At 36.8% G+C, this 26,813-nt stretch overlaps 1 protein-coding gene across 1 annotated transcript in view; it reads left to right on the forward strand.

Annotated features, from left to right (window-relative positions):
- LOC139687149 (lysosomal alpha-mannosidase-like) overlaps positions 1-26,767 on the forward strand; it is a 54,923-nt gene extending 28,156 nt beyond the window's left edge. The window contains exons 8-16 of the mRNA XM_071584282.1: positions 1,004-1,226; positions 2,111-2,310; positions 2,732-3,015; positions 3,145-3,386; positions 3,492-3,717; positions 8,880-8,997; positions 10,339-10,642; positions 23,548-23,697; positions 26,400-26,767. Coding sequence (XP_071440383.1) covers positions 1,004-1,226; positions 2,111-2,310; positions 2,732-3,015; positions 3,145-3,386; positions 3,492-3,717; positions 8,880-8,997; positions 10,339-10,642; positions 23,548-23,697; positions 26,400-26,633 — 1,981 coding nt within the window. The 3' untranslated portion in view covers positions 26,634-26,767. The remainder of the gene's footprint in view (positions 1-1,003; positions 1,227-2,110; positions 2,311-2,731; positions 3,016-3,144; positions 3,387-3,491; positions 3,718-8,879; positions 8,998-10,338; positions 10,643-23,547; positions 23,698-26,399) is intronic.
- Positions 26,768-26,813: the final 46 nt, after the last annotated feature.

The following is a 26,813-nucleotide window of genomic DNA, read 5'->3' on the forward strand; positions in this document are numbered from 1 at the left end:
TCATTTGGGTCTCCCATTTAAGTTTTGTATCAATAAATTTCTAGTATTTTAGCAATTTCAATATCACCTATTTTTTATTTAAGACTGCATACAATATGCTGAGTTTTGTTAGCATTGAAATGTAAATGATTGATATCAAACCATTCCTAAGCCTGTCTTTGGGTAGTGCTAGATCGTACCTTTGCATCTTCTAGATGTTGACATTTTTGCGCCAAAGTATTGTCATCAGCACAATGTCATCAATATATAGGTGATCATAAATAATTTTGAATTATATTTCTGGAATTGGTGTCATAAATTCTTACTCAAGCCATGTGAAGAATGATGGTCAACCAAATTACCTTACCAGGATTCTCTTTCTTTCTTTCACATTGAAAATGAGAAAGAGAGTGGTTTGAATCTCAGTGGGTATAATTTGCTTACTACTTGTAATTGGGTTTTTAATTTGCTTACTACTTGTAATTGGGTTTTTTGGTAGTATTTTATTACCAAATATCTTGTGTTTTAACCTTATTATCTCATTTTTACATTTTATTGGATAATATAAATTACAGCCAAATAGCTTGCTTGTAATTTTACAACTTTGTTTGCATCAACCTATATTTATATTTTTTCATAATTTTTTATTAGTTTGTGACTGTGCTGATTGATGGAAGCTTTTCCATTCATGAAACTGGACAAAATACAAAACTGTCCAACATTCATTAAGTTGAAATATTTAAATTATGCTCAAAATAAATGTCATTTGGTCAGAAAATTTTATTTCCCAAACAATTTCTGATAACTTTAAAACTTAATTTACATTATCAGTGGTGCTGAAACGGCATTTTATTATTGCAGTTTCAACAGCAAAATGTTTTCATTCATTATTATACATAATAGTTTTTTATTCTGAGTAATAATTGTTAGCATAATTTACTATGATCAATTCATTGGGGAAGAAATCACTGTCAGGATAGACATGTTTATTTCATCTATGTTCTGTGTCTTTCCCTTTTTGTAGATATATCAATGAGAGGCAAGAAACTGAAGGAAGCAAGGTGAATGTATTTTATTCCACACCGTCATGCTATTTAAAATCTTTGAATGATGCAAATATTACTTGGCCAGAAAAATCTGATGACTTCTTTCCATATGCAAGTGATCCTCATACATATTGGACTGGCTATTACACATCTCGCCCTGCTCTTAAATATTTTGAGCGTCTTGGGAATAACTTCTTACAGGTAAAGTTGACTTAAGTAAATGTAAATGGAGTCATATTTCTAAATATTTCCATTTTAAAAGTAGCTGCTGCCTTTTAAAAAGAGCATATTATGACCATGAAAATTTTCACAATGAAGTTTTTGGCAAAGCTCCTGTTCACCTAAGTCTTAAAATTTTACTGCTAAAGTTTAATTGATTCAATGTTCAATCCTCACCAATTGGTATTTTATTTCACATTTTGTCTGGCATATTAGTCCAGTGGGTAGAGAGCCAATAACTGTACACATATCTCTTAAATAGTGAATTTTTCAATTTGAAGTTTACATTAATATTGTTAACATCTATGAATATCAAAAGGCCATTCAAAAATTATGACATTGAAAATTATTGAGTTCAATTGTAATAAAGAATTTGTATCACGGGTCAAAGGTTTTAAAAAGAAATTTCACCACAATTTAAGGAAAAACTTCTGAATAACTGTTTCCAGTGAAATTAATTGTAGCATAATATAAGCATAAAAATCCTATGGAGGCAGGAAAAATGGATGAAGGGCATATTGATCGGGAGTGGGATGTTGAAGACTGTAATAGAGGGGAGAATGTTAGGCAAGCGAGGAAAAGGCAGGAGCAGGATAGGGATGTTGGACGGGATGAAGGGAGGAAGGAAGTACTCAGAGCTGAAGAGGGACCTGATGTAGAGTAGGATGTGGGATTTTGTGTTTTGTTAGGAGTCACAAAATATTTATTTGGTAGTTGTGTCCATCCAAAAACCTACCTTAACTGGTAGATTACCTTAAAAAAATAAGCATAAAACAAAGAGATATTGTGTGCATGAAGAACTATGAAGGTTTTCTCTTTATTTTAATTTTTTCCCTAATTGTGTTATGTAATTATGTTTTCATTAGGTTTGCAAGCAACTGTATGTTTTTGGTGAGGTTGGGCCAGAAGATCAAGTAAATTTGAACTCCATGAGGGAAGCTATGGGAGTTATGCAACATCATGATGCCATAACTGGGACTGAAAAACAAGTTGTTGCTTGTGATTATGCTCGTATTCTTTCTAAAGGTTTTGAAGACTGTAGTGCTATAACTTCTGCAGCAATTCAGTGAGTATCCAAGCAAAGATGCAGTAATTAATATGTGGTGTTGTTATGAGTAACATCTTTAATGATGTTACTTGCATTCCAGTTTCCAGAATTACTTGTAAAAATGTTCTCTACATTTTCATAATATGTACTCCCATAATGCCTTTGTAGGCTCCTTCCGTGTCTTCATGTTTAGGGTCAATCATAGTCATGAACATCTGCACCAATATGATGTAATGTCCAGGTTCAGTCATGGTCATGAGCTCTGCATCAATATGGTTCCCAAGGGCTTCAATATTATCCTAGTCTTTGCAATCTTTGATTCTGAAAATGATTTCAGCTCTATGTCTCCTTCCCTAATAACTATGTAGCCATTGTATTTGCATCATTAATGTATGATCTGTACTATGTACTACTCTTAGGTTTCCCTTGAATTTTTCAGGAAATTGATGAACCCGGCTACAAAAAATAGAAAACATGGTCTTTTGAAAGATGTTGACGTGGATGAAGTTTCTGATAGTTCTGAAGAAATTGGAATTGGAGCAGCTCAAGCTCCTCCAACTGTGAGCATTTCATCTTGCCTCTTGCTGAATATCAGCCAGTGTGAAGTGTCAGAGGGATCAGACCCTTTCACAGTCATTGTCTACAATCCTTTAAGTAAAATTGTGAACCATACTGTACGTGTTCCAGTTTCAGGAGCTTCATACATTGTTAAGGATCCAAATGGTAATACGTGTGTTTATGGATTAAAGTAACTGTTGCAATAGAGTCATTAAAACATATCAGTTGTCACATTAAGTTTTAGTTTCTGCAGATATCTGGTAACTAGTGTTTCCTTTTAATATTGATTTCTAGGTGCTGAGCTTACAGTGCAGGTTGTCCCCATACCACAGGAAGTCCTCCAAATTCCTGGGCGCGTTAGCTCAGCAGTTAATGAGTTAGTATTTCAAGCAGAACTGTTGCCACCAGCAGGATTTAAGTCATATTATATAAGTCAAGGAAATAATTTGAACACAGTCATTGAACAGTTTGAAATTATTGGCAATCAGAAGCAGCTTAAGCAGGGACGTGGAAACATTATCAAAATTGGATCAGGGGTAGCTATCATAAATACTCTTTTAGTATATATGTTTAGTGTTTTGTGTGATTAGTTGTTTGGATAATTTTACATGATACATTGGCTGATGTGTTTTATATTTTAGGATTTTAAAGTTGGCATAGGAGCCAAGAGTGGATTGATTGAGTTGATTGAGCGTGGAGATTTGAAGGCGGAAATTAAGCAGGAAATCTTATATTATGAATCCATGGCTGGGGACAACTCCATTTTTGCCAAAAGAGCCTCTGGGGCATACATCTTCAGACCTAATGGTACCGATGCCGTACCAATGAAATCCAAGATTAATCGAGTGACTTCTAAAGTATATAGAGGTAATATGTTTTTTTTAATATACCATGAAATCATAGTGTAGTAAAACTGGTAATGTTTACCAGATTGATAGATTATTCCTTTCATGAAACCTTGACTTTATGTATTTGAAAAGACCAGTAAAAATGTGTGCACTTAAGGTTTGGAGAAAATATGTTGTCCAAAAGAGTCTATTTTCATGCTTTTTAAATAAAATATCTATCTTGGGTGTAATAAAATAAATAATATAAACAATTTGTGCTTAGAATCATTGGTGGTAAAATAAAAGTAATCTTGATGCACTGTTTATGTAATGGAAAATTTTTATTAATTAATTTTGGTGGATGTAATTTTTATAAAACTTCAAAGAATGATAGTGCACCACAAAGAAGAAGAGGTGCTTACCCACAGCAAAAGGGTTAATAGCCCAATTTGAACTGAAAAAATTGTAAACTTCTCCAATAGATGGACAGAAATGTCATATGACTGACATATTCCAGTCACTTTAAGAGTTGAAGTACTTTAGTTTTTGGTAGTATACATTGTTGATTATGAATAAAAATGTAGGATTAGGGAAAGTTTCTTTGTTTCTAATAAACTCTTATCACTGCAAAATGTGGACTCCAAAGTGAATAATATTCAGCAGATATTTTTCAGGCATCTACCATGACTGAAAGTGTTTCTTTGTTATTATGAACACACTAATATTATAAGTTTTCTTTTATTCAATATATATTTTATTAAATTCTGAAGAAACTGCGGGAGATGCCGCAACAGTAACTTTTAACGGAGTCATCCGCTAATGTGCATTTTAATGCAACAATTTCAGAGTGTAAAAATCATTCGCCTTGACTGGGATTCGAACCCAGATCCCTCAATATCCGGTCGAGTGCCTTAGCCACTTAAGCTACCGAGGCGAATAGGATGCCTCAAATCCCAGTCAAGGTGAATGATTTTTACACTCTGAAATTGTTGCATTGAAATATTTTATTATTCTGAGCAATTTTATTGTTGCATATATAGTTGGAGGGACATGGTATTCCAGGGAGTAGAATGTGGACTACTGACTGAAGGTCATGGGTTCGATTCCCTCATTCTCCTACAACTTTAATAAAGCTGATATTTTGGGTGCCAGAACTTCCCTGGGAACCATAAACATTACAGGGAAAGGATCTGGCTCTCATACCCTGATATGTGAATACCATCGGGCTTAGCACTAGGCGTCACCTATCCACCTGACCTATGGGTTGAAAACTATTATGGTGGTTACATAATTCGAATATTTGCAGGAGTCTTTGAAGGAATGAGTTTAGAGTATGGCATACACCTCATGGATTAGAAAAATACTTCAGGCTTTATATGTCTGAATCAATATATACTGTCCATGTAAAGAGTTTGTAATTTTTCACAGACTTTATTTCAAAGTACAACACGTTTCACGGACTTGCGGCATCATCAGGTACAAGTGACGCACACAGCTGCTGAATTTATACCCAATAGACAGAGAATCGGGGAAGTAGAGGTGGGGGGGGGGGGGTTATCTAGGACTTCAAAGTCAATGGTCGTGGCTTTTTTGGCTAAAGGGAGAAGAGGTGGTGGCGCCTTGGTTACGGCTAAGCATTGGGTCTGGTCCTGGTTTATTGGGGGGGCTAGGAGCGGATGGTTACTTAGAAACATTGGATTTGTTTACCCTTGGGGTGGGGGTGGCTGTGTGGGAAGTGAAAGGCGGTGGTTGAGGAAAGAGAAAACAAATGGAAGTACTGTGTTGTTTTGGTTTTGACGCTTCATAGAGTCTGATCATGGCATAGATGCAACTGAGTAGGTTGAACCATTGGATTCGTTTACCATCTTTTGATTACCAATTAGCAAAGAGTTTAGAGAGAGTAAGGGGTGTGTTAAAGGTCGTTTTGAGTGTAGTTGGAAGGCAATTTTAGATTTTATGGCAGATATCTTCTAGGAAAGGGATCAAACACCACTTGAAGTTTTAGAAGTGTAAGGCTGAGAGGGGGAAATTTGACTTTTAGCTAGAGCTAATCAAGATTGGAAGGCACTTAGCGGGTCCCAATGCAACACTTTGTGATGAGCAATTATATGCCCATCTCTCCCCTCTTCTTTCCAAGAAACTGACCTAACCGGTAGACAACTTCATTCCTCAATTATTTAAATTAATTAAACAAATAACTTCTAAAGCATATAGAGGTAATATGATTTTTTAATGCACCATGAAATCTTAGTCTAGAAAAGATGGTTATGTGCACCCATATCATCAGATTTATAGACTATTCCTATTTGAAAATGTGGTGAAAACTTTCCCTATATATTTGAAAAGGCCAGTAAAAAAAGTGTAAATTCGAGGTTTGGGGAATATACAAAAATAATTTGAAAAAAGTCTTTTTCCATGGTTTCTAAATGAAATATATCTCTTCGGTTGAATACCAGTGGTAATATTAAAAATTTGTGAATGTAATCAGGTGCGGCAAATTAAATAAATGAGGCCTAACACTGAAAATTTTGAATTATAACTTCTTAAGTAGGAATGCTTTATATATTCATATATACAGTGGACCCTAGTTAGGATGTTCCTTGGTAGCAATGTTTCCTAGTAAGTACATTCATTCATACAATACCTGGCCCCAAGCAATATGAGCAATTATGGTTAACACCTTTTCGTTATCCATTTTGTGCACTTGACAAATGGCAAAATCAAAATTTGTCGTCACTTAAGTGGACTCCCAACAGTACAATTAGCCAGAATCTACATAAAATTATACTGTTTGCACTATGAAAAAATTAAATTTATTATAAAGTAAAGTTTAATTAAATAAAGTGCTGAAAAAGTAGTTTTGGTATGTAATTAAAAATAAAGGATGATACAAATGTTGGTGATATTTATTTTCAAAAGTTTGGAGGTCACAGAAATAGTGAGAGTTCAAGTTTTTATTCTATTAGATGCAAGAAAAATGCTAGATTATCAACTAGAATTAAATATATTGTCAAAATCCCAATTTGGGCGGAAAAAACTGCAAACTTCTTTTATATGGGGATGAAAATTGTCGTATGAAATGTAAAGATAGCCACATTAGAGTAGTAGCTTTTCCAATCACTGCAAGAGTTTTGATGTTTCAGTTTTGGTAGTAAATATTGTTTATTTTTGATAAAAATGTAGGATGAAATGGAAGTTTCTTTGATTCTCATAAATTCCTGTCAATGTGAAATGTGTATTGCACAGTGAATTGTATTCAGCAGATGTGCATTAGACAAGTACCCAAGCTGATATTATTTCTTTATAATTTCTAACACTTAAATGTCCAAAAGTGTCTTTTATTCAATATTTATTTTATTTTTCTGAGCAATTTTATTTATATATATATATATAATTAGAGAGACATGTTATCAGGGGGAAGAATGTTGGACTAATGACTGAAGGGCCCAGGTTCAATTCCCTGGCCTGCTTGAGGGACTTTCCCTGGATACTTTACTCAATCTGAGTTAATTTTTGGGCTCTAGATCTTCCTGGGAAACCATAAACATCTCAGGAAAAGGAATTAGCCCCCTACCCTGATGTGTGAATGCCATTGGGCTTAGAACTAGGTGAAATCTACCCTCACTTATCCACCTGATCTATGTGTTGAAAACTACACTGGTGGTATTATATATATATATATATATATATATATATATATATATATATATATATATATATATATATATATATAATACCACCAGTGTAGTTTTCAACACATAGATCAGGTGGTATATATATATATATAATACCACCAGTGTAGTTTTCAACACATAGATCAGGTGGTATATATATGTATATATATATATATATATATATATATATATATATATATATATATATATATATATTACTATATATTAAATATAATTAGGATGCCTGCAGGACTCTTTACAGAAATGAGCTTAGAGTATGGCATACACATCATCGACTTGCTTAAGATAAATATTTCAGTTGTTATATGTCTAAATCAATATAAAATATTCATTGACTGAGTTAATTATTGTGCAGGATTTAGTAAGAAAAGTGGAATTCCAATGTACACTGAAATCTGCAAGTTTTTAAAGCATTGATTTGTAGAGTAAGTTAATGTAGATGTTAAGGAAGTATTTGCACCAAAAATGCTGTACATATTTCTTAATAATGATGAAATGAAACATTTCTCCATGTCTCTTTTTCTAAACTTATTATACAGCTAGTGATAACCAATGCAATGACCAAAGTAAGAATACAAGAGTATGTATTCTCTTCATAAAGATTTCATTTGCATAGGATCCATCGATGGTGTTCATAATTGTATCACAGGTTTTTTGCATGCATTTTTGATTCATACTAACAAGACATTTAATTTTATTGAGCAGTTTTATTGTGCACCAAGTTCCCTATTTAGATGGTTAATTTGCCTCAAAAAATTCCACATGAGCTGAAAATTGCCTAATTAGAACCTTGTATACACCAGTAGGTAAATACTTAACTTTCTTTGACCAACACCATCAGTTTCATTTGTACTGCCAGCAATATAAAGATACTTTGGCATAAATTACAGAAAACAATATATTTTGCCAGCATATCAGTTAATCTGTGCAATGGTTAAACACTTTTAATGTTTACTTCATTGGATAATTAAAGCTGTTAAAAGAACTAAAAATGTGTAGAAAATAAAATTTATTCATCATACAATTGTATAAAATGATGTTGTGCATGCTTAATTGAAAAGCTTAGGTACAGAATTGGCAAAAATAAACAGACATATTTTCACTAATTTTGCATGAGATAATGGTATATCATTAATTTTGGTTTCATTGATATATTTATCCAGTGATTATTTGCAAGGTATCTATTTTTCTCATGGTAAATAATTTTATAGCATTGACTAGCATCATTATCATTCCTGGATAACTTCATAAAATATTCTGGTTGGATCCTGGGTCTTTAACGTTGCAGTGCCATCTCTGTCATAGCTGTCTATGAAAGAATTCCACCATATTTGTGCCAATGTTTTCTAGGTTTTCTGAATATTGGCTTCCTGTTCAGCCTTCTACATTTCACCTCTCATTTATCAAATCCCAATGCTATCAAATTACTGAGTGTATAAACCTATACTAAAGAAAAAGTATTCTGTTTTTTTATCTCATATAAAAATATTTTCTACCCTTTACTTAGGAGAGCTGGTGGATGAGGTTCATCAACAGTTTTCGAGTTGGGCTAGCCAAGTTGTAAGGGTATACAAAGATAAGAATTATGCTGAATTGAACTGGGTAGTTGGACCAATACCCATTGAGTAAGTATTTGGACAATGGAATTTGATGTCTAGTTCAATGCTCGGTGAAGCAAATTGAAAAGAATTTTTGTAAGTCTAATCAGATTGAATAAGTAGGGTAAATAGTTAATGCATTAATGGCTATATTAGTTTTTTCTCAACTTTAATGAATATTTTTTGAATTTTTATATTCGTGTAATAACCTTAAGAAGAATAAAACCATTCATTGAAATTTCAACTCTCACGCATGGAAGATATGACAGGGTGGCCTTTAGCATTGTTAGGTACCAGAGGGAGTTTGGCTCTGTACCCTTGGCCATTCTGGGCCAATTATGTTGGCACGTTTAGTTGGTAGACAGATGGCAGTTTCTCTGGCTGGGTTCGAGGGAAGGGAGTCTCAGGAAAGGCTGGAGGCTGGTGGCAGTTGGTTCCTAGGCTTTGTGGAGTGTAGATAGTTAGTTCATTTGCAAAACCTCTTGAACGTGATCTCATTACACTCCATCATGAATCGGTTATTGGAACAGCGCTATGCGATCATATTTTGCGTGAATTGGGCAAAACCAGGAAAGAGCCTCATGATATGCTCTAGGCAGCTTATGGTGACAACACAATGGATATATTGGGTGTTTTTAAGTGGTAAACATTGTTTTTGGAGGGCAGAGAAGATGTTGAAGATTCCAAACGTTCAGGACACCCTTCGATTTCAAAAAGTGATGAAAACCTTCCAAGAGTGAGGGCTTTGTTGGAGAGTCGTAGATTAAGTGTTCGCATAGATTCTGATGAATTTGGCATCCCTAAAAGTGATGTGCATCGGCTTGTGACCAAATTCATGGACATGAGAAAGGTGTGTGGGAAGTCGGTACCGCCAGTCCTCACAGAACAACAAAAGGAAACTCGCACGTGGATCTGCGAAGAACTTCTTGACCATGTGTCAGAGGATTCAAGTTTTTTTGACCCAGCAGACTCCTTCCTCTTCTCCTGCCTCAAATCTGTTCTGAAAGAACATCACCATGGCTCAGAGGAAGCATTATGACAGGCTGTGTCGAGGGAGCTTAGCAGCATTCTCGACATCGCCTTCCCAGAGGCATATGAGTCATGGAAAACCGGTTGGCAGCGGTTTAAGGACACACAAGGGTGTTATTTCGCAGACTTTTGAGTGAACATATCAATTCTGACAATAACATTTTTTAATTGCCTCAGTCCTACTACTTTTGGGACTGTCCTTGAATGAAGCCTGCTCTGTGCAGCTAAAACAAAATGAACATTATAGCTATCACACTATACCATGGGAATTTTATTTGATAAGTTTATGTTATCATTAATCACTCTTTGATATGATAATAATTATTTTATATTTAACAGGGATGGTATAGGCAAAGAGGTCATCATGAGATTTACCTCAAACATTCAAAATAATGGAGTTTTCTACACTGACTCAAATGGACGGGAAATGCTTCTAAGGAAGAGGAAAGGTACATTTGTTGGAAAAGGTCCAAACGGAGAATTTATAAACCCAATATTGGAGCCAATTTCTGGAAACTATTATCCAGTGATATCAAGGATACGCATTGCTGGTCTCATGGGTGAAAAACCAGCTGTGCTTTCTGTTCTTACTGACCGAGCTCAGGGTGGATCAAGTGTTAAGGATGGGGAAGTGGAGCTGATGGTAATTAATTTGTTGGCCTACTGTTAAAAATTACTTAAGCTGCAATAAGAAAGAAAGATATTTTTCATAATAAGCGACACTGAGATGATAATAATCACGAGGTTGCATGCTGCTGCAAAGAATTGAGTTGTCCAACTGGTATCGTAGAGGAAATCCTTGATGTAAAATATGTTTGAGACTGGAAGAAATATGCTTTAAAATTTTACATTACTTATTATGAATTTTCTATGCCTCAAAAATTGTATAAATCTATGTGTGCATTCAAATGGCTTATTCAAGGCCATGCTATCACTATCTCATCACATCAAGGCTTGACACTTTTGAGTCCTTGCTGAAGAAGTCCTCTCAATGGGAAAATGTAAAATTTTCCCCTCGTTTCACTTCAGATCTAAAATAGATGCACAAATTTTGCTGAAAATTGCCAGAGCTGGAAAAAGGCTGTATTGGAGTAATATTTTTGGGAAAAGTTGATAAAAATTTCTGAAATAGTTGTCAACCACCTTGCACCTGAATGCCTTATAACGTAAAAATGTTTTGGCATATGCAGTTCCATGGTTCACTGAAGGCACAGGTTCATTGAACCTGTCTTCACAATCCATGACACCAAAGGCACAAGTGACTTCAATATCATGAAGCCCTGAGCTTGAAAGAAGCAGTAGTATTACCTCCCATTTAGATTGATTGAAATTTCAAAGTTCCTAAATAACTCATGTTTACCATTCCTATAAATTGAAATAAGACTTTTGGGAAGTTCATAACCTTTATTTTATAATTAATACTACACAGAGTGCTCCATAGAAACAGTAATTAGTGAATATAAAAATGTTTGCCCCCCTGATATTTCGTGGAGGTCTTTGTTCACAGATCATTTAGCGAAAAATTATTCACAAGAAATTCTACTGATAGCCAATTTTGCCAGTGAGTTGTTTGGCTATTTTACCCACCAGTCAGGGGTTTGTCCATTATTGTTGTTGTCATAAGATTTGACATTTATTTTCTCTATGCTGGAAGTCTTCTTTGGAAATATTTTTATGGTAGCTAAGGTCCTACTCAGTATTATTCTCTCTGAATGAAGTATTGCTCCTTGTAGTAAATATTGCATTTGCATGATTGATATTATTTATATTCATAAGGTGATGCATAAAGTTTTGTTTGCTGCAGATAATTTACCGCTTTAGCTTAATGCCAACATTGTAAAGTCAGGCTTGTCCTCTGTAATTTCATTTCAAGAGTGATCACATTGAGATCTATAAAATATGGATATTTTTACCAACCCCTCCTTATAGCCGGTGATTTTTTTCAACAACACTTAATGCTAAAATTGAATTTAGGCATTTTTTATCCTAGTTTATTTATTTCTATGTGTGTGCATCTGCCATTGAAATAGTAATATTTTTGTAGTTTTTTTTAAATGCTGCTATCAATGCAATCAAGATGTTTGTCACCCTTTTGTTAAATTCAACATCAGTGTCCCTTTTCAATGCTACAAAATTGCATGCTTTTAAAACATGGGATATGCATTCTTCTAGAAATGTTCTCATCCAACAACACTGCTGCATCTTCTTCTCTGAATCCATTGTGTTATATTGATCATCTTTGATGGTTATGGACTTTTAAAATTATTACCATTGTTTTTTTATTTCTGAAGAGATGAAATTGTTCGTCAGAACTGAAGTGTTTTACAGGTAAGACTGTACCTGTAAGACTGCCACTAATGTCCTCATTGATGAGCATATGGTTTCAGGTCAGGAATGTCCAATTTAAGTAATTGCTTGCTCTTCCAACATTTCATAGTCTCAGTTATAGGCATGAGTATATAGGCAGGCATGGTTTATTTGAATTTTGCTAAAGCTTTTACACAGTGAATCATTCTTTTTTGATTTTAAAATTGTAAGCTTTGGGAATTTTAGGATCAATGCTAAACTGACTGAATAGCTATTTAACCGACCATCAAATTATGGTAAAGGTTAAAAATGCTAACTCACACAGTTTTGAAGCCAACTCCGGTGTTCCACAGGGATCAAATCTTGGTCCACTATTGTTTTTATAATTTATAAATGATATTATTTAATGTATTTCCCACATGAATCACCTCTTATATGCTGATGATTTAAAAATGTTTCATTTGATAGACTCTACATGTGACAGTATTGAGTGGACATGTTATTTAGGGAGGCTTGAAAAATGGTGTTTAACAAATTTGAACATTAACAAATGTACTATCATGACATACAATCATAAAGGACCCTAATTCTGTATGATTACATTTTGTGTAAAAGCCCTACAAACAGAGTAGAGGCATGTTCTGACTTGGGTATCTTATCTGACAGCAAGTTAAATTTTAAAGGACATATTAACAGCATAGTTGTCAAAGCTTACAGGAGTTTGGGTTTCATTTATCATGTCACTAAAGATTTTCTGGACCTGAGTTGTTTCTAATTTTACTTTTCTCTCTTCTCAAGCCCACTCTGGTTCCCCAGTGTGGTCACCTCATTATAATGTACATTCCAACTTATTAGAATGAATACCAGACAGATTTCTCCACTGAGTATTATGTAGATTTGCCCTCTCTTTTTTATACTAGTCATGATGTTGTCAGACCTCAACTTGATTTATGCCTACTAGCTAGGCTGGGAAAGTTGCTGGCCGAATGTTTTAATATCATTTGCTATTCAACCAAATTTACTGCCCATTACTTCTGGAAAAACGTGAATTTTGCACATATGTCAGAGTATCAAAAAAAACCTAATGCCTCAAATATTCCTTATTTGTGCAAAAATTTTACTTTTTAAGCGTGATTATTAAAAATCATGAAAGACTATAATGAATAACCACTAATTATAGATATTTTTTCAGTCTCAAATTTGAAATTCAAGAATTCCATGACTTATCTATTTGATCCCATTTAGTATATTTCGTTTCTATGTACCTTGCTTTTTTCAATGTATTTTTTAAACAACCTTGTTTACGAAAGTTCAATGGACGTTATATTGCTATTATTGTAATTTTCTTAATTTATTTTCCACTGCTATGTTTTATCAAGTTGTGCACTATAGTTAACTGAGTCAGAAAGCAGTTCAATTTACCTTTAAATTGCCTAAATTATCGATTGAAAACAAATCCACCACATATATGCCCCACTCTCTCTCCTTTCTTGAAAGTTCCATGAACACATGGCAACAAAATTGCCAGGCAAAGTACAATAATTATTGACGAAACAAAATTTTTATCATTTTATTTTTTAATAATAAACTATTTTAGCATTGATGGATGTCTGAAAAATATTGCTGAATACAATTTGCTTTGAATTTTTTGCTTTTACAGGAACTTTGAAGAACCAATGGAACTTTCTGCAATTATCTCTCCATTAGTATTCAAAATAAACATGTAAAAACACCGAACATAAGCCTTTAAAATACTATAACAGCCTAAAGAGTTATTATTATAATGCCATCTACAAGGCCTGTTGATATTATATCTCACATTAATTTTTTCCATGCAAAGTAGTGATGGTAGAGCAGTACCACTGTGCCCAGTGTAGAGAGCTAGTTAAGTGTGCTTGCTTGAATTTCTTCTCTATGTTTGAGTAAGCTGCCTGCTGGCTGCCAAATGAGGTGCTGTAATAATTTTTCATTGCATTTTGATTTCTCTCAAGATGACTCAGGGTACTCGGGATGCTACCATTGCAATGACTGTGATTTTGTGTCTGGGTCGTAACCATGTACCTACGACTCATTTGCAGTTATCATGATGTTTGGAAACTTATGATCAGTGTTGATAGTGTCCATCAAGCCCTGTACTCCACTCATTCAGTCTTCTGACAAATTTTCATTTTGTTATTTCATCGAATGTGCAATATAGGTTACCTAAGTATGCTAACTGTAATTATATATTTATTTGGATTGAGATCCTGACCTGAGGATGGGTGTGTTATCAAGAATTGCCCTAGTGAAGTTCACAGTATAACAGCGTTTCTTCAATTGATTCCAATACTTTACAGCCATTATGATATGACTTAAATATATATCATGTACAATGTCTGAATGTTGTCGCATTATAGCTAAGGTCCGTTCTTATATTTTTACTGTTTCAATATTAGTCAGTGTTATTATCATGGCAAGAATTGCAAATTATGCATTAATAGTCAAGTGTATATGGAGCACTAAGGTTGAACAAAATTTTCAGTCATACTTTGGATAAAATAATTAATTTGAACCTAGGTTTTGTGGTAATTTGTCATATTCAGGTAGAAGACGAGACCAAATGCCAAAAACTTAAGTTGCCAAAAAAAGCAGTAATCCTATGATATGATTTTATTCTATTGTTTCAGGCTTCACTTCGTGGAAGTAATTGATATCCATTATTGAAATAGAAAGAAAGACTCGTACTTTTCCACAGATTTTATTATACGGTACAACGTGTTTCACCGACTTGCGGCATCATCAGGTACAAATTTGCAAATTAATGTCTAATATTGATACCTGGGTAATTCCAGAAATCCAGGAGACAGATAAACGCCTGCTCTATTGTTTTAAGTTTTGTTTCCTGCCCCATCCTTTTTTACCATAGTCTGGCTTGTTCTCTTCCCACCTTAAACGGGTCCCAGTTTAATTCCTCTAGAAGGCCTGTCGCATTTGTCACCTTATCGTAAAAAATTCTGATGAATCTGGCGGATTTTCTCTGGACCTTATCAAACTCTTTTTACCACAATTTCTACCAAGGATTACAAACAATTGCGGCGTATTCTAAATGTAGCCTAATTAGAAGGACATGGAATTCCTCTTTTACTTTCCCATTACATTTCCCTACCACCCGTTTTATGAAGTCGAGCTTCCTTAAAGCGGATCCGCATATTATCCTGATCAGCAATATAGACAGCAGGAGCACCAAAGTAGCAGAAGAAGAACACCGAATTAGTTAGAATAGGAACTTGGAATGTTAGCATAATGCTGTGGACAGAAATATTATAGAATATAAAGCGAGAGATGGAAAGAGGACAAATGGATATTTTAGGTCTCCACGAGATGAGATGGAAGGATAGCGGGAATTATTGAGCGATTGTTGTAGAGTAATATATAGCGGAGGGGACGAGAGCCAGCGAGGGTTTTCCATAATATTGAATAAAAAGGTAGGAAGTAGCGTAGCCAACATAGAGCAAACAACGGATAGAATGAGAATAGTCGAAGTGAAAGCGGAACCGACAAACTTGATCATTATTCAGCCATACTCGTATATGCCACTGAGCAATTATAAGGAGGAAGAAGTTGATATGGTATACCATCAGTTAGAAGATATACGTGCGTTCCTGCAGGGAAACATATGATAGTGATGGAGGATTGGAATGCGATGGTCGGCAAAGGAAGAGATGCTGATGAGGTGGGGGACCACGGTTAAGGCACGAAGAATTACGGTGGGGAGAAAGCAATTGAGTTCTGCAGGAGACGTGGCTCAATCATCGCCAACACTTGGTTTAGACCCCACAAAAGGCGTAGGTATTTATGGAAAATGCCAGGGGACTCAGAAAGATATCAGTTAGATTATATTATGGTTAAGCTAAGATTTAGGAACAGCGTAATCAATCACAGCTTCCCGGGAGCGGATGTGGACTCTGGTCACAATTTAGTAATTATGAAATGTAGCGTCCGATTCAAAAAGATTAGGCTGGGGAGGCGGGTTAGGAAATGAAATGTAGAAGCAAAAACTGTATTGAAATGGAAGGAGTATCAGCAGGCTGTGGAGAAAATCATGAGTGAGGGAAAGAAGCTGAATAATATCAAGGAAAATGAGAGTGCATCAAAAGAGGAATATCAAAAGCAGCAAAAGAAACTAGAGGAACTGTTAATAGGAAAAGGACAAGGGAACCATGGATCATGCATGAGATGATTTGAAAGATGGATGAGAGAAGACAATGGAATAAGGCAAACACAGAGTTAGGCAAAAGAAAGTACAAAGAGCTTACTAATAAATTGAGACGGGCAACCAATAAAGCAAAAGTAGCATGATGGAAGACGCAGTGCGAGGATATGGAAAGTTTTCAGAGGTGTGAAATTGGCTAATCCGCTTCCTGTACATGTCTCAAGACTGCTCAGTTGCGAGTGGGGAACGGAGAGTCCAGACGGGCAGTTTTAGGAAGAGGAATAAGACAGTTGGGTTTTCCATTATCACCTCTGTTGTTCAACGTATATGTGGAAGAAATAGTTATTGAGGCATGGAAAGAATTGGAGATAGGAATGAAAGTCGGCGGAGAAGTCATAAAGTCAGTAAGGCTTGCTGGTGACTAAGCTCTAGTTTGTCAGTCAGCCGAGGGGTTGCAAGCATTGCTGAGTGAATTGAAAATTCAGTGTAATATGGAATGATATAGGATGAGAATCAACATACATGAAACAAAGGTTATGCGCTTTTCCAGGAGGAGAAAGGCTAAGTTAAACGCTAAAATATAAGGGCAAAACAGGTGGAACAGTATAGGTATCTCGAAAGTGTTTTGGACCAAATGGCAAAGTAGTAGGGACATAAGGAGAAGAATTGCGCTGGGCAAAGAGGCTTTCACAAGAAAGTGGGAATTGATGACAGGGGCATTAAGTAAAGATGTTAAGAAAAGACTTGTTCAAGCTTTGATATGGAGCCTGGTTATGAACGGATGGAAGGATAGCGGGGATTACTGGAGCGATCGTTATAGAGCACTACACAGCGGTGGGGAAGAGAGCCGGCGAGGTTTGGCAATAGCAGAGCAGGTAAGAGAATGTAGTATAGGGTGAATGATAGAATATGTTTAGAGGAGTTGAAATTTGAACCAAAAACTTCGTCATGATTAGGGTCTGCGTGCCAACAAGTAACCGTAGGGAGAAAGAAGTAGACAGGGTAAACAATCAGTTAGAGGAAATTATTGCGGTTGTACTTGGAAAGAAGCATTCGATACTGATGGAGGTTTGTAATGCGAAGGTAGGTGAAGGAAGAAATGGTAGGGAGGGGGCTACTACGATTTAGGAACCAGAAAAAACGAGGGGATTCTACAAGAACAATGGAGTTCTACTAGAGAAATGGCCTAATCATTATAAGCTGTTGATTTAAACGCCGCAATGGACGTTGGCATGTTTGGAAAATGACCTGGGGCTCAGAAAGATATCAGTTAAACTAAATCATAACTAGGCACAGTTTTAGGAAAAGTGTAAGGAATTCACACAGTTTCCAAAGAGCTGATGCGGATTCCGATCATATTTTAGTACTTTTGAAGTGTAATGCTAGGTTCGAAAAAATAAAACGGAATAATGATGAGATTATGAAATGTTGAAGCACTCCACAGGACAAAAAGAAAGTACTACCAAGAGGCAGATTTAAAATATTTGAATGATGAGGGAGACGGCAAAAGTAGAGGCAAAATTGCCAAGTGTCACAGAAGGGATGTCAAAAACCGAGGACAAAACTATTTAAACAGTGAATAAGGAAATGCCGAGGAAACCATGGATTAATGATGATTAAGATGATTAAGAAGATAGGAAAGAAGGAAATTGAAGAACGTAAATACAGATATAGGCAGAAGTAAGTATTTATGATGTAGATATTAATTAAAGCAGGAAAAAATAGAGTAAAAGAAACGTGGTAGAAGATGCAGTGAGAGAACCTTGCAAAGGGAGGGTGAAATTAGTGATCTGTTCAGGAAGCTGAAAGCATTGCAAGGGAAAAGAGGGAACGATTCGTTCACAATATCAAATATGTACCGGGAGAATCATTAATTTTACCATGAGAGGTGAAAAGAAAAAATAGAGATGGAACATGGTAAAGATATTAGGCCAGCAGGTTTAGATATAGGTATAGAATATAAGGTAAATGGGGATATCTTCGGTCCAGATATACTTGTTTACGAGAAAGAAGGGGCCTTAATAGAAGTGAAATCAAATAAGCTCTAGGGATAGATAACATTCCCCCAGAACTACTTAAATATTTAAGCTAACGTAGAAAGAGGAGCTTTCAAAGGTTTATTGGTAACATTTATGTTGGAGGATTTTGGCCCGGAATGTAGTCAGAAGGCGTTAGTTACCATCCCAAAACAGGGGAAGTCATTCGTATGCGGGGATCATTGAACAATAAGTTTGATTTCAATCTCACATAAGGTGGTACTTTCAATTACTAATAAAAGGATGGAGAGGAGGACAAATTATTATTAAAAAGGTCAGTTTGTGTTCAGGAATGGGAGAGGTACATATGATTCCATAGCAGTAAGGAAGTCACTAATAGAGCGGAACATACATATATACCTGTATATATATATATATATATATATATATATATATGTGTGTGTGTGTGTGTGTGTGTCCCTCCCCGGACTCCAACCTTGACGTGGTGAAAGGGCTTGTGCGTTCTGATGACCCCTAGAGCTGTGCTGGCGGGAGTGATAATCATTGCTCCTGGTAGGGTCACCCATGCCAGATAAGTCGAAGGTTAGGAGCCAGACGAAAGGTAGTCCACGCAGCGTCTGTTCCTCAGCGGCTGCAATGGCGTCTGACCCCAGTGGGGCGGCCAGTAAGTGATGGTGTCACGTTAAAAACACTATTGAGGAAGGCAACGGGAAACCACCTAAATTATCATTCCCAAGAAAAAAAATATGATGAACAAGAGAGATATTTTGAGTCCTGGCAACCACGGGGCTCGGCCCAATCGGCCGTGTGTCGTGCCCGGCAGCGGGGGAGGCAAGGCTTCCGCGGTCGTCATCCCACGAAACCCTTGCAAGGGAAAACCAGCAGCAGCAGGACAGAAGACGCAGGAGAAGACAAAATTAGTTAGAATAGGAACGTGGAATGTTAGGACAATGATGAGGACAGGGAAATTGGAGAATGTTAAGCGAGAGATGGAAAGGGGAAATATAGATATTTTAGGTCTATGCGAGGTGAGATGGAAAGATAGCGGGGATTACTGGAGTGATAAGTATAGAATAATATACAGCGGTGGGGACGAGAGCCAACGAGGGGTTGCCATAGTATTAAATGAAGAGGTAGGAAGAAGCGTAGTCAACATAGAGCAGGTAACGGATAGAATACTACTAGTGGAGATAAAAGCAGAACCGACGAACTTAGTTATTATTCAGGTATACATGCCACCGAGCAACCATAAGGAAGAAGAGGTCGATAAGATATACGATCAGTTAGAGGACATGATCGCGTGTGTTCCTGCAGGGAAACATTTGATAGTGATGGGGGATTGGAATGCGACGGTAGGCGAAGGAAGAGATGGTGATGAGGTGGGCGACTACGGTTTGGGCACGAGGAATGACCGCGGGGAGAGAGCAGTTGAGTTCTGCAGGAGACAGGGGTTAGTCATCACCAACACTTGGTTTAGACACCACAAAAGACGCAGGTATACATGGGAAATGCCAGGTGACTCAGAAAGGTATCAGCTAGATTATATCCTGGTTAGACACAGGTTTAGGAACAGTGTGATAAATTCGCACAGCTTCCCGGGAGCGGATGCGGACTCTGACCAAATTTAGTTGTTATGAAATGTAGCGTCCGTTTCAAAAAGATAAGGCAGGGGCGGCGAGTTAGAAAATGGAATGTAGAAGCATTAAATGGTTTGAAAAGGAAGGAATACAAACAGTCGGTAGAGGAAATCATGGAGGATGGTAAAGAGCTAAGAACTATCGAAGAAAAATGGGAAAGTATCAAGAAAGGGTTGTGTAAAGCCACGAAAGACACTATTGGAGCCGTTAACGCTAAAAGGACTAGGAAACCATGGATCACGGATGAGATGATTACAAAGATGGATGAGCGGCGAAAATGGAAGAATGTAAATACAGAATTAGGCAAAATGAAGTACAAAGAATTAAACAATAAATTGAGGCGGGCAACAAATAAAGCAAAACAAGCATGGTGGAAGACACAGTGCGAGGATATGGAAAGTCTGCAGAGGAAGGGTGAAATCGGTGCGTTGTACAGCAAAGTTAAATTATCGGGAAGTAAGAAAGGAAGAGCTATGCTAACAGTTAGAGATAAGGCGGGTAAGGTAATAGTTGACACAGGAAAGATCCAAGAGAGAGGGAAGGAGCATATAGAAGAATTGTATAGTAAAGAGCTTAGACCGACAAAGTTAGACATAGAAAAGGAACATGACGTAGAGGAAGATAGCTTAGGTCCAGGTATTCTAGACAATGAGATAAAAAGGGCATTAAGGGAGATGAAACTAAATGAGGCCGTGGGGGTGGATAACATTCCCGCGGAACTTTCCAAATGCTTAGGAAAATGTGGAAGGAAGAGGCTATATGGGCTGATCCGTAGTATTTATGAGGAAGGAATCTGGCCGGAAGACTTTGTGAGATCAGTTTTAGTTCCTATCCCGAAAAAGGTGAAGGCTACATCATGTGAGGACTACAGAACAATAAGTTTGGTATCGCACGCAGCTAAAGTTGTCCTCAGGATCATAAACAAAAGGATAGAGAGTAGGGCAAATGATTACTTAGGGGATGATCAGTATGGGTATAGAAAGGGGAGAGGTACGCGTGATGCCATGGCAGCAATGAGATTATTAATGGAGAGGAATATAGAACACAACCAGGAGGTATTTGCCTGTTTCGTAGATTTCTAAAAAGCGTTTGATAGAGTGAATTGGGAAAAACTAATGAGTACTCCTTGATCAAAAAGTTCCCGGAATAACCACCGTGTGGCGCTCCCATCGTTCCGATTTGAGTTCTGTTTTTTTTGTTAAATTGGTACATCTGTTGTTGATATTCCCTTTAAATCTTAGTGTCATAACTTGACATTTGCAAAAGTTACGTAGCCAAGAGTACATCTATCTCTGTGTGTGTTGGCGATTTTTTACAATTGCAGAAATGGATTTAAATTTGCAACAACGAACTTGTATTAAATTTTGCGTAAAAAACGGATTTAGTGGCGCACGGACGTTGGAAATGTTGGAAAAGTGTTTCGGCAACGATTCTCTAAAAAAAACGGTCGTTTACCAGTGGCACGAGCGGTTCAGAAGTGGTCGTGAGTCAATCGAAGATGATGAACGCAGTGGCAGACCATCGACATCGAAAGTCGGTGAAAAAATTGATAAAGTAAAAGAAATGTTGGTCAATAACCGCAAATTAACCATCAGAGAAATAGCGGAGGACTTGAACATTGCCTATGGATCCGCCCAAGACATTGTGGTTAATGATTTGGGTTTCCGTCGTGTAGCATGCCAAAAGACCTCAATTTCATGCAAAAAAGAGACCGTGTTGACGTCGCAAAAGACATGATTTGCGAGGCTGAATCCGATCCCACATTCATCAAAAGGATCATTACTGGAGACGAGACGTGGGTTTATGAGTACGACACGCAATCCAGACATCAGGCAAGTGAATGGCGTTCACCAAATGAGCCGAGACCAAAAAAACCACGTCGTTTTCAGTCAAAAAAGAAGGCAATGCTGACGGTTTTCATGGATTACAACGGTGTAGTGCATCATGAATTTTTGCCAGAAGGCCAGACAGTACACAAAGAGTATTATTTGGGCGTTATGAGACGTTTGCGTGAAGCAATTCGCCGAAAGAGACCAGAAATGTGGGCAGAAAACTCGTGGATTTTGCACCATGATAACGCACCGTCGCACAGTGCTATCATTATTCGTAATTTTTTGACGAAAAATGCAACAAATACCATCCAACAGCCACCGAATTCACCTGATTTGGCTCCCTGTGACTTCTTTCTGTTCAATCGAGTTAAAAAACCATTACGGGGAACGCGTTTTAGCAGCCGAGAGGAAGTAATGGAAAAATCGCAGGAAGCACTGATGGACATACCGAAAACCGACCGTAACTTTTGCAAATGTCAAGTTATGACACTAAGATTTAAAGGGAATATCAACAACAGATGTACCAATTTAACAAAAAAAAACAGAACTCAAATCGGAACGATGGGAGCGCCACACGGTGGTTATTCCGGGAACTTTTTGATCAAGGTAGTATATACAGAAACAGATAGCATTCCAAGTTCCTATTTCAACTTATTCAGTCTTCTTCTGTTTCTTGTGTTGCTGCTGTCAGTTTTGCTAAGCAAGGATTTTGTGAGATTACCACTGTGGAAGCTTTGCCTATCCCGCAGTCGGGCATGACACACTGCCGATTGGGCCGAGTCCTGTAGTTTCTAATACTTATTTTCTCTATAGTGGACATGATTCTTAGGATATTCTTATTATATTCTTAGGATATTAAGTAATTGAGGTGGTTACCTGTTGCCTTCTCCAATAGTTTTTCATGTGACACCTTCACTCAATGGCCACCCCACTGGCAGCTGACTCCTTTGCAGCCACCTAACTTTATCATTGCTCCTGCCAGCACAGCTATAGGGGTTATTGGAATGCAGAAGCCCTTCCATCGCGTCTAGGTTGTAATATCAAATTAGCTATATTTTTACTTATGGAACACAAACATAATATTTTTATCACGTCACCCATTAGACAAATTTCATATTATGTGAAATATATTCCAAAATTTAAAATGTGAATGGAAAGAGAACAATGTGTTAAATGTCTCCAAGGTTATGATATTTTATTGGTGTGCCCTCTATGTACCTTGAAGTAACACTTGTCTAAAAAAGAAGGAAGATTAAGAAGAATGTAGCAGGTATCATATTAGGTATATCATGCATTTGGACTCGTAAATTGCCAAATGAATATGCTCTTTAAGTATTAATGTAGTTTTTTCCATTGAAGACTTTAATTTTCAATATTGTTTTTTTAAATATAACTGTCCAAAATTGCACTGTTCCATCAGTTTTATAAATGAGAAAAATGATAACACTTACAGTCTATTTCCATAGTATTCTGAAAAATATGAACTTGCTCAGTCATTGTGTTCTTCATTGAGACAGAAATTGGTCATTCTTCCCACCTTTAATCATGTAAAAAGCGATTAAGCAGTGTCAAATTTTTTACAGTTTGTAGGCCTGAAGACGGCTCTACCTCCCAATGTTCATATCCTGACTTTGGAGCCATGGTCAGCAAACACAGTACTACTCCGCCTGGAGCATTTCTATGAAATGGATGAGGATGCCATTCTCTCTAAATCAGTAACTCTAAACCTGGAGGTTAGTGTTTTTGTGGTTATTCCACTAGCATATTTTACTGTTGATTATCAGATAGGTGGGGAAGCTACATTCTTTTTATATTTGCTTAAAAGCAGTGGGTTAAATTAAGGAATGCAAATACACTGGTGAACCCACGGGGGCCAGGTGGGTGAAGGAGGAGGAAGAACAAGTAGGTGGAGGAAGAGAGTTGACAACCATACCTTCCCAAATGCCTACTGCATCAGGAACACCAAAATGGAATGAGTAGACTTGATTAAATATTTAGGCATTACCCTCACTCACAACCTCTCCTGGGTGAAAATTATACAGAGAATATGTGGACATGCTAGCAAAAAATTTGGATTTATTAGAGGAGTACTGGATATATGTGATGGAGAGCTCAAGGAGAAATGCTATCCAAAGGATCGGGAGCAGCATTTAGGAGCTAGATTTGTAAAACATTGTTGCGATAAACTTAGTAGTGTATCCAAAATATTAGAGGGAGCTAGCCTGGGAATCGCTTACGGAGGGAAGGTTAAATTACAGATTAAATCTCTTACATAAATTGGAAGGATGTCTCTTGAGCAATGATGTTGAAAATTTGTTATTAAATACATCTCCCTAAAATAGGCGAAATGATATCAATAGAATTAGAGAGATTAAGTGTAGAACAGATATATTTAAGAAGCCATTTTTTCCATGAACGATAGAGGATGAGAATAACATTGTCCAACCATGGGAAGGAGTAACAATATTTGGGTTAAAATAAGTCTGGTGAGTATTCACCCCCAGCCATACATCCTAGTGGTGGCTTGCAGGGCACTAAAAAATACAAGTTCAAATGAAAACACATGTGCACACAGCTGATGCTTGTTTGAGACTGTGCTGGGGAGAGAGCGAGAGTGAGTTCAGTAATGAGTCACTAGCATGTGAGAACTGGATGAGCCAAACTATGTTCCCAAAAACAGCGGCCTAAAGTGATACTCCATTTTACGAGTAACCCAGCCTATGGTTCTAAATATATTTTGCTATTTATTTATCCCCAAAATAAGTACTTATTAGGAAATGAAAACTCTAAAAAAGAATTTAGAATGTGTCCTAGTTGAATTTTAGTCATTATTATTATTAGGTAATGTACTGGTTAAGGTAGGTTTTTGGATGGACACAACTACCAAATAAATATTTTGTGACTCCTAACAAATCACAATCCAGCAACCTAGTCTACATCAGGTCCCTCTTCAACTCTGAGAATTTCCTTCCTCCCTTCATCCTGTCCAACATCCCTATCCTGTAGCTTTCCTTTCCTCGTTTGCCTAACATTATCCCCTCAATTACAGTCTTCAACATCCGGTCGGTCAATACCCCCTTCATCCACTTTTCCTGCCTCCATAGGATTTCTCCCAACAAACCCCTTTCTTCGCCCACCAAACCAAGTACTTCCTCATTTGTTTTCTTCTCTGCACATTTCACCCTCTCCATTCTTCCTCACACCCACATTTCAAAAGCCTCCAATTTACGTCCTCCTGCTTCAATGACCACGTTTCCGTGCCGTACATAGCTACGCTCCAAATTAAATGGAGCTACGTAATGGAGCTACGAAAAGATACGTAAACTGTTCTACCAGATCTAGTTTTTGCCCTCCCATTTTAATGTTTAGCTTAGCCTTTTTCTTTGTAGAAAATTGCACAGCATTAATATTGATTCTCCCATATATGTTGCACTGAATTTCCAATTCACTTAGCAATGCTTGCAACCCCTTGCTGACTGACAAACTAAAGCTTGATCATCAGTGAGCCTGATTAATTTTACGAAATCCCCGCCAACTTTCATTCCTACCTCCAGTTCTTCCCATGCCTCATTAATCATTTCCTCCACATACAGGTTGAACAGCAATGGTGATATGGGCAACCCTACCCTAACCCTCTTTCTAGCCCTGCCCATCCTGACTCCCATTCACCACTCGCACTTGAGCAGTCTGAGACATGTACAGGTTGCAGCCTCCTGTCCCTCCAATCTGTTCCTATATTCTACAATATACTCATTAGTTTTCCCAATTCACTCTAACAAATACTTTTTCGAAATCTATGAAACAGGCAAATACTTCCTGATTGTATTCTATATTCCTCTTGATTAGTGATTTCATCACTGCAATGGCATCACGCATACCTCTCCCCTTCCTGAACCCAAACTGATCATTCCCTAAGTAATCATTTGCCCTACTCTCTATCCTTTTGTTTATGATTCTGAGAATAACTTTAGCTGCATGGGATATCAAACTTATTGTCCTGTGGTCCTCACATGACGTAGCCTTTACCTTTTTCGAAATATGAACTAACACTGATTTCACAAAGTCTTCCAGCCAGATTCCTTCCTTGTAGATACTTAAAATCAGTCTAATAACCTCTTCCTCCCACATTTTTCTTAACCTTTTAGTAGTCATAGTCATATTTTAGTCATAAATAGTTAAAATTCTCATTAATGCACCAGGAAGAGCCTTGCAATGAATCTGTGCCTCAGGCTATTTAGAATAGAGTAAATCATGTAAAATTATCAGCTATGGCAATGGAACAATTGCATATTTATATTTGTTGTCCCATTATTGCTTCCTTAATGTTCTCCTAAATACTCATTGAATTGATTTTATCTAACTCCATCTGTACTATGAGACTGTTGTTGTTCATGTTATGAGATTGCTTTGTTTAAGTTTTTTTTAATATTTGCAGACTCTTCTTACATTTATCCAACCAACATTTATTCATGAGACTACACTGGGTGCCAACCAATGGCTTGAAAATTCAAAAAGAATGAACTGGAAATCAGAATCGAATCCTGTGACCGAAGAGACTTCAGGGGAAGAAAATTTCTTGGAGCAAGAGAATGGAGTTTTTGACCCAACTCAAGTCACGCTTGGACCTATGGATATCCGAACATTTGTGATTGGGTTACCTAAATACTGAGCAAAAATCACCTTTTTAAAGTATGAAGTGGCCATGTATGCTAATTTTATCGACTAAAATGAGCCTAATCATTTATATTTTGTTTTTTAGGATTATGTTAATGTGTGATTGTATTTTCATGTGACAATGTTTGTGGCCATATGATGTATTTTTGATTAAAGGCTTACATTTTTGTTGACC

Source organism: Hetaerina americana, unplaced genomic scaffold (genome assembly GCF_022747635.1).
Source record: "Hetaerina americana unplaced genomic scaffold, ioHetAmer1.1.p SCAF_17, whole genome shotgun sequence".
In the NCBI taxonomy this organism is placed as follows: Eukaryota; Metazoa; Arthropoda; class Insecta; order Odonata; family Calopterygidae; genus Hetaerina; species Hetaerina americana.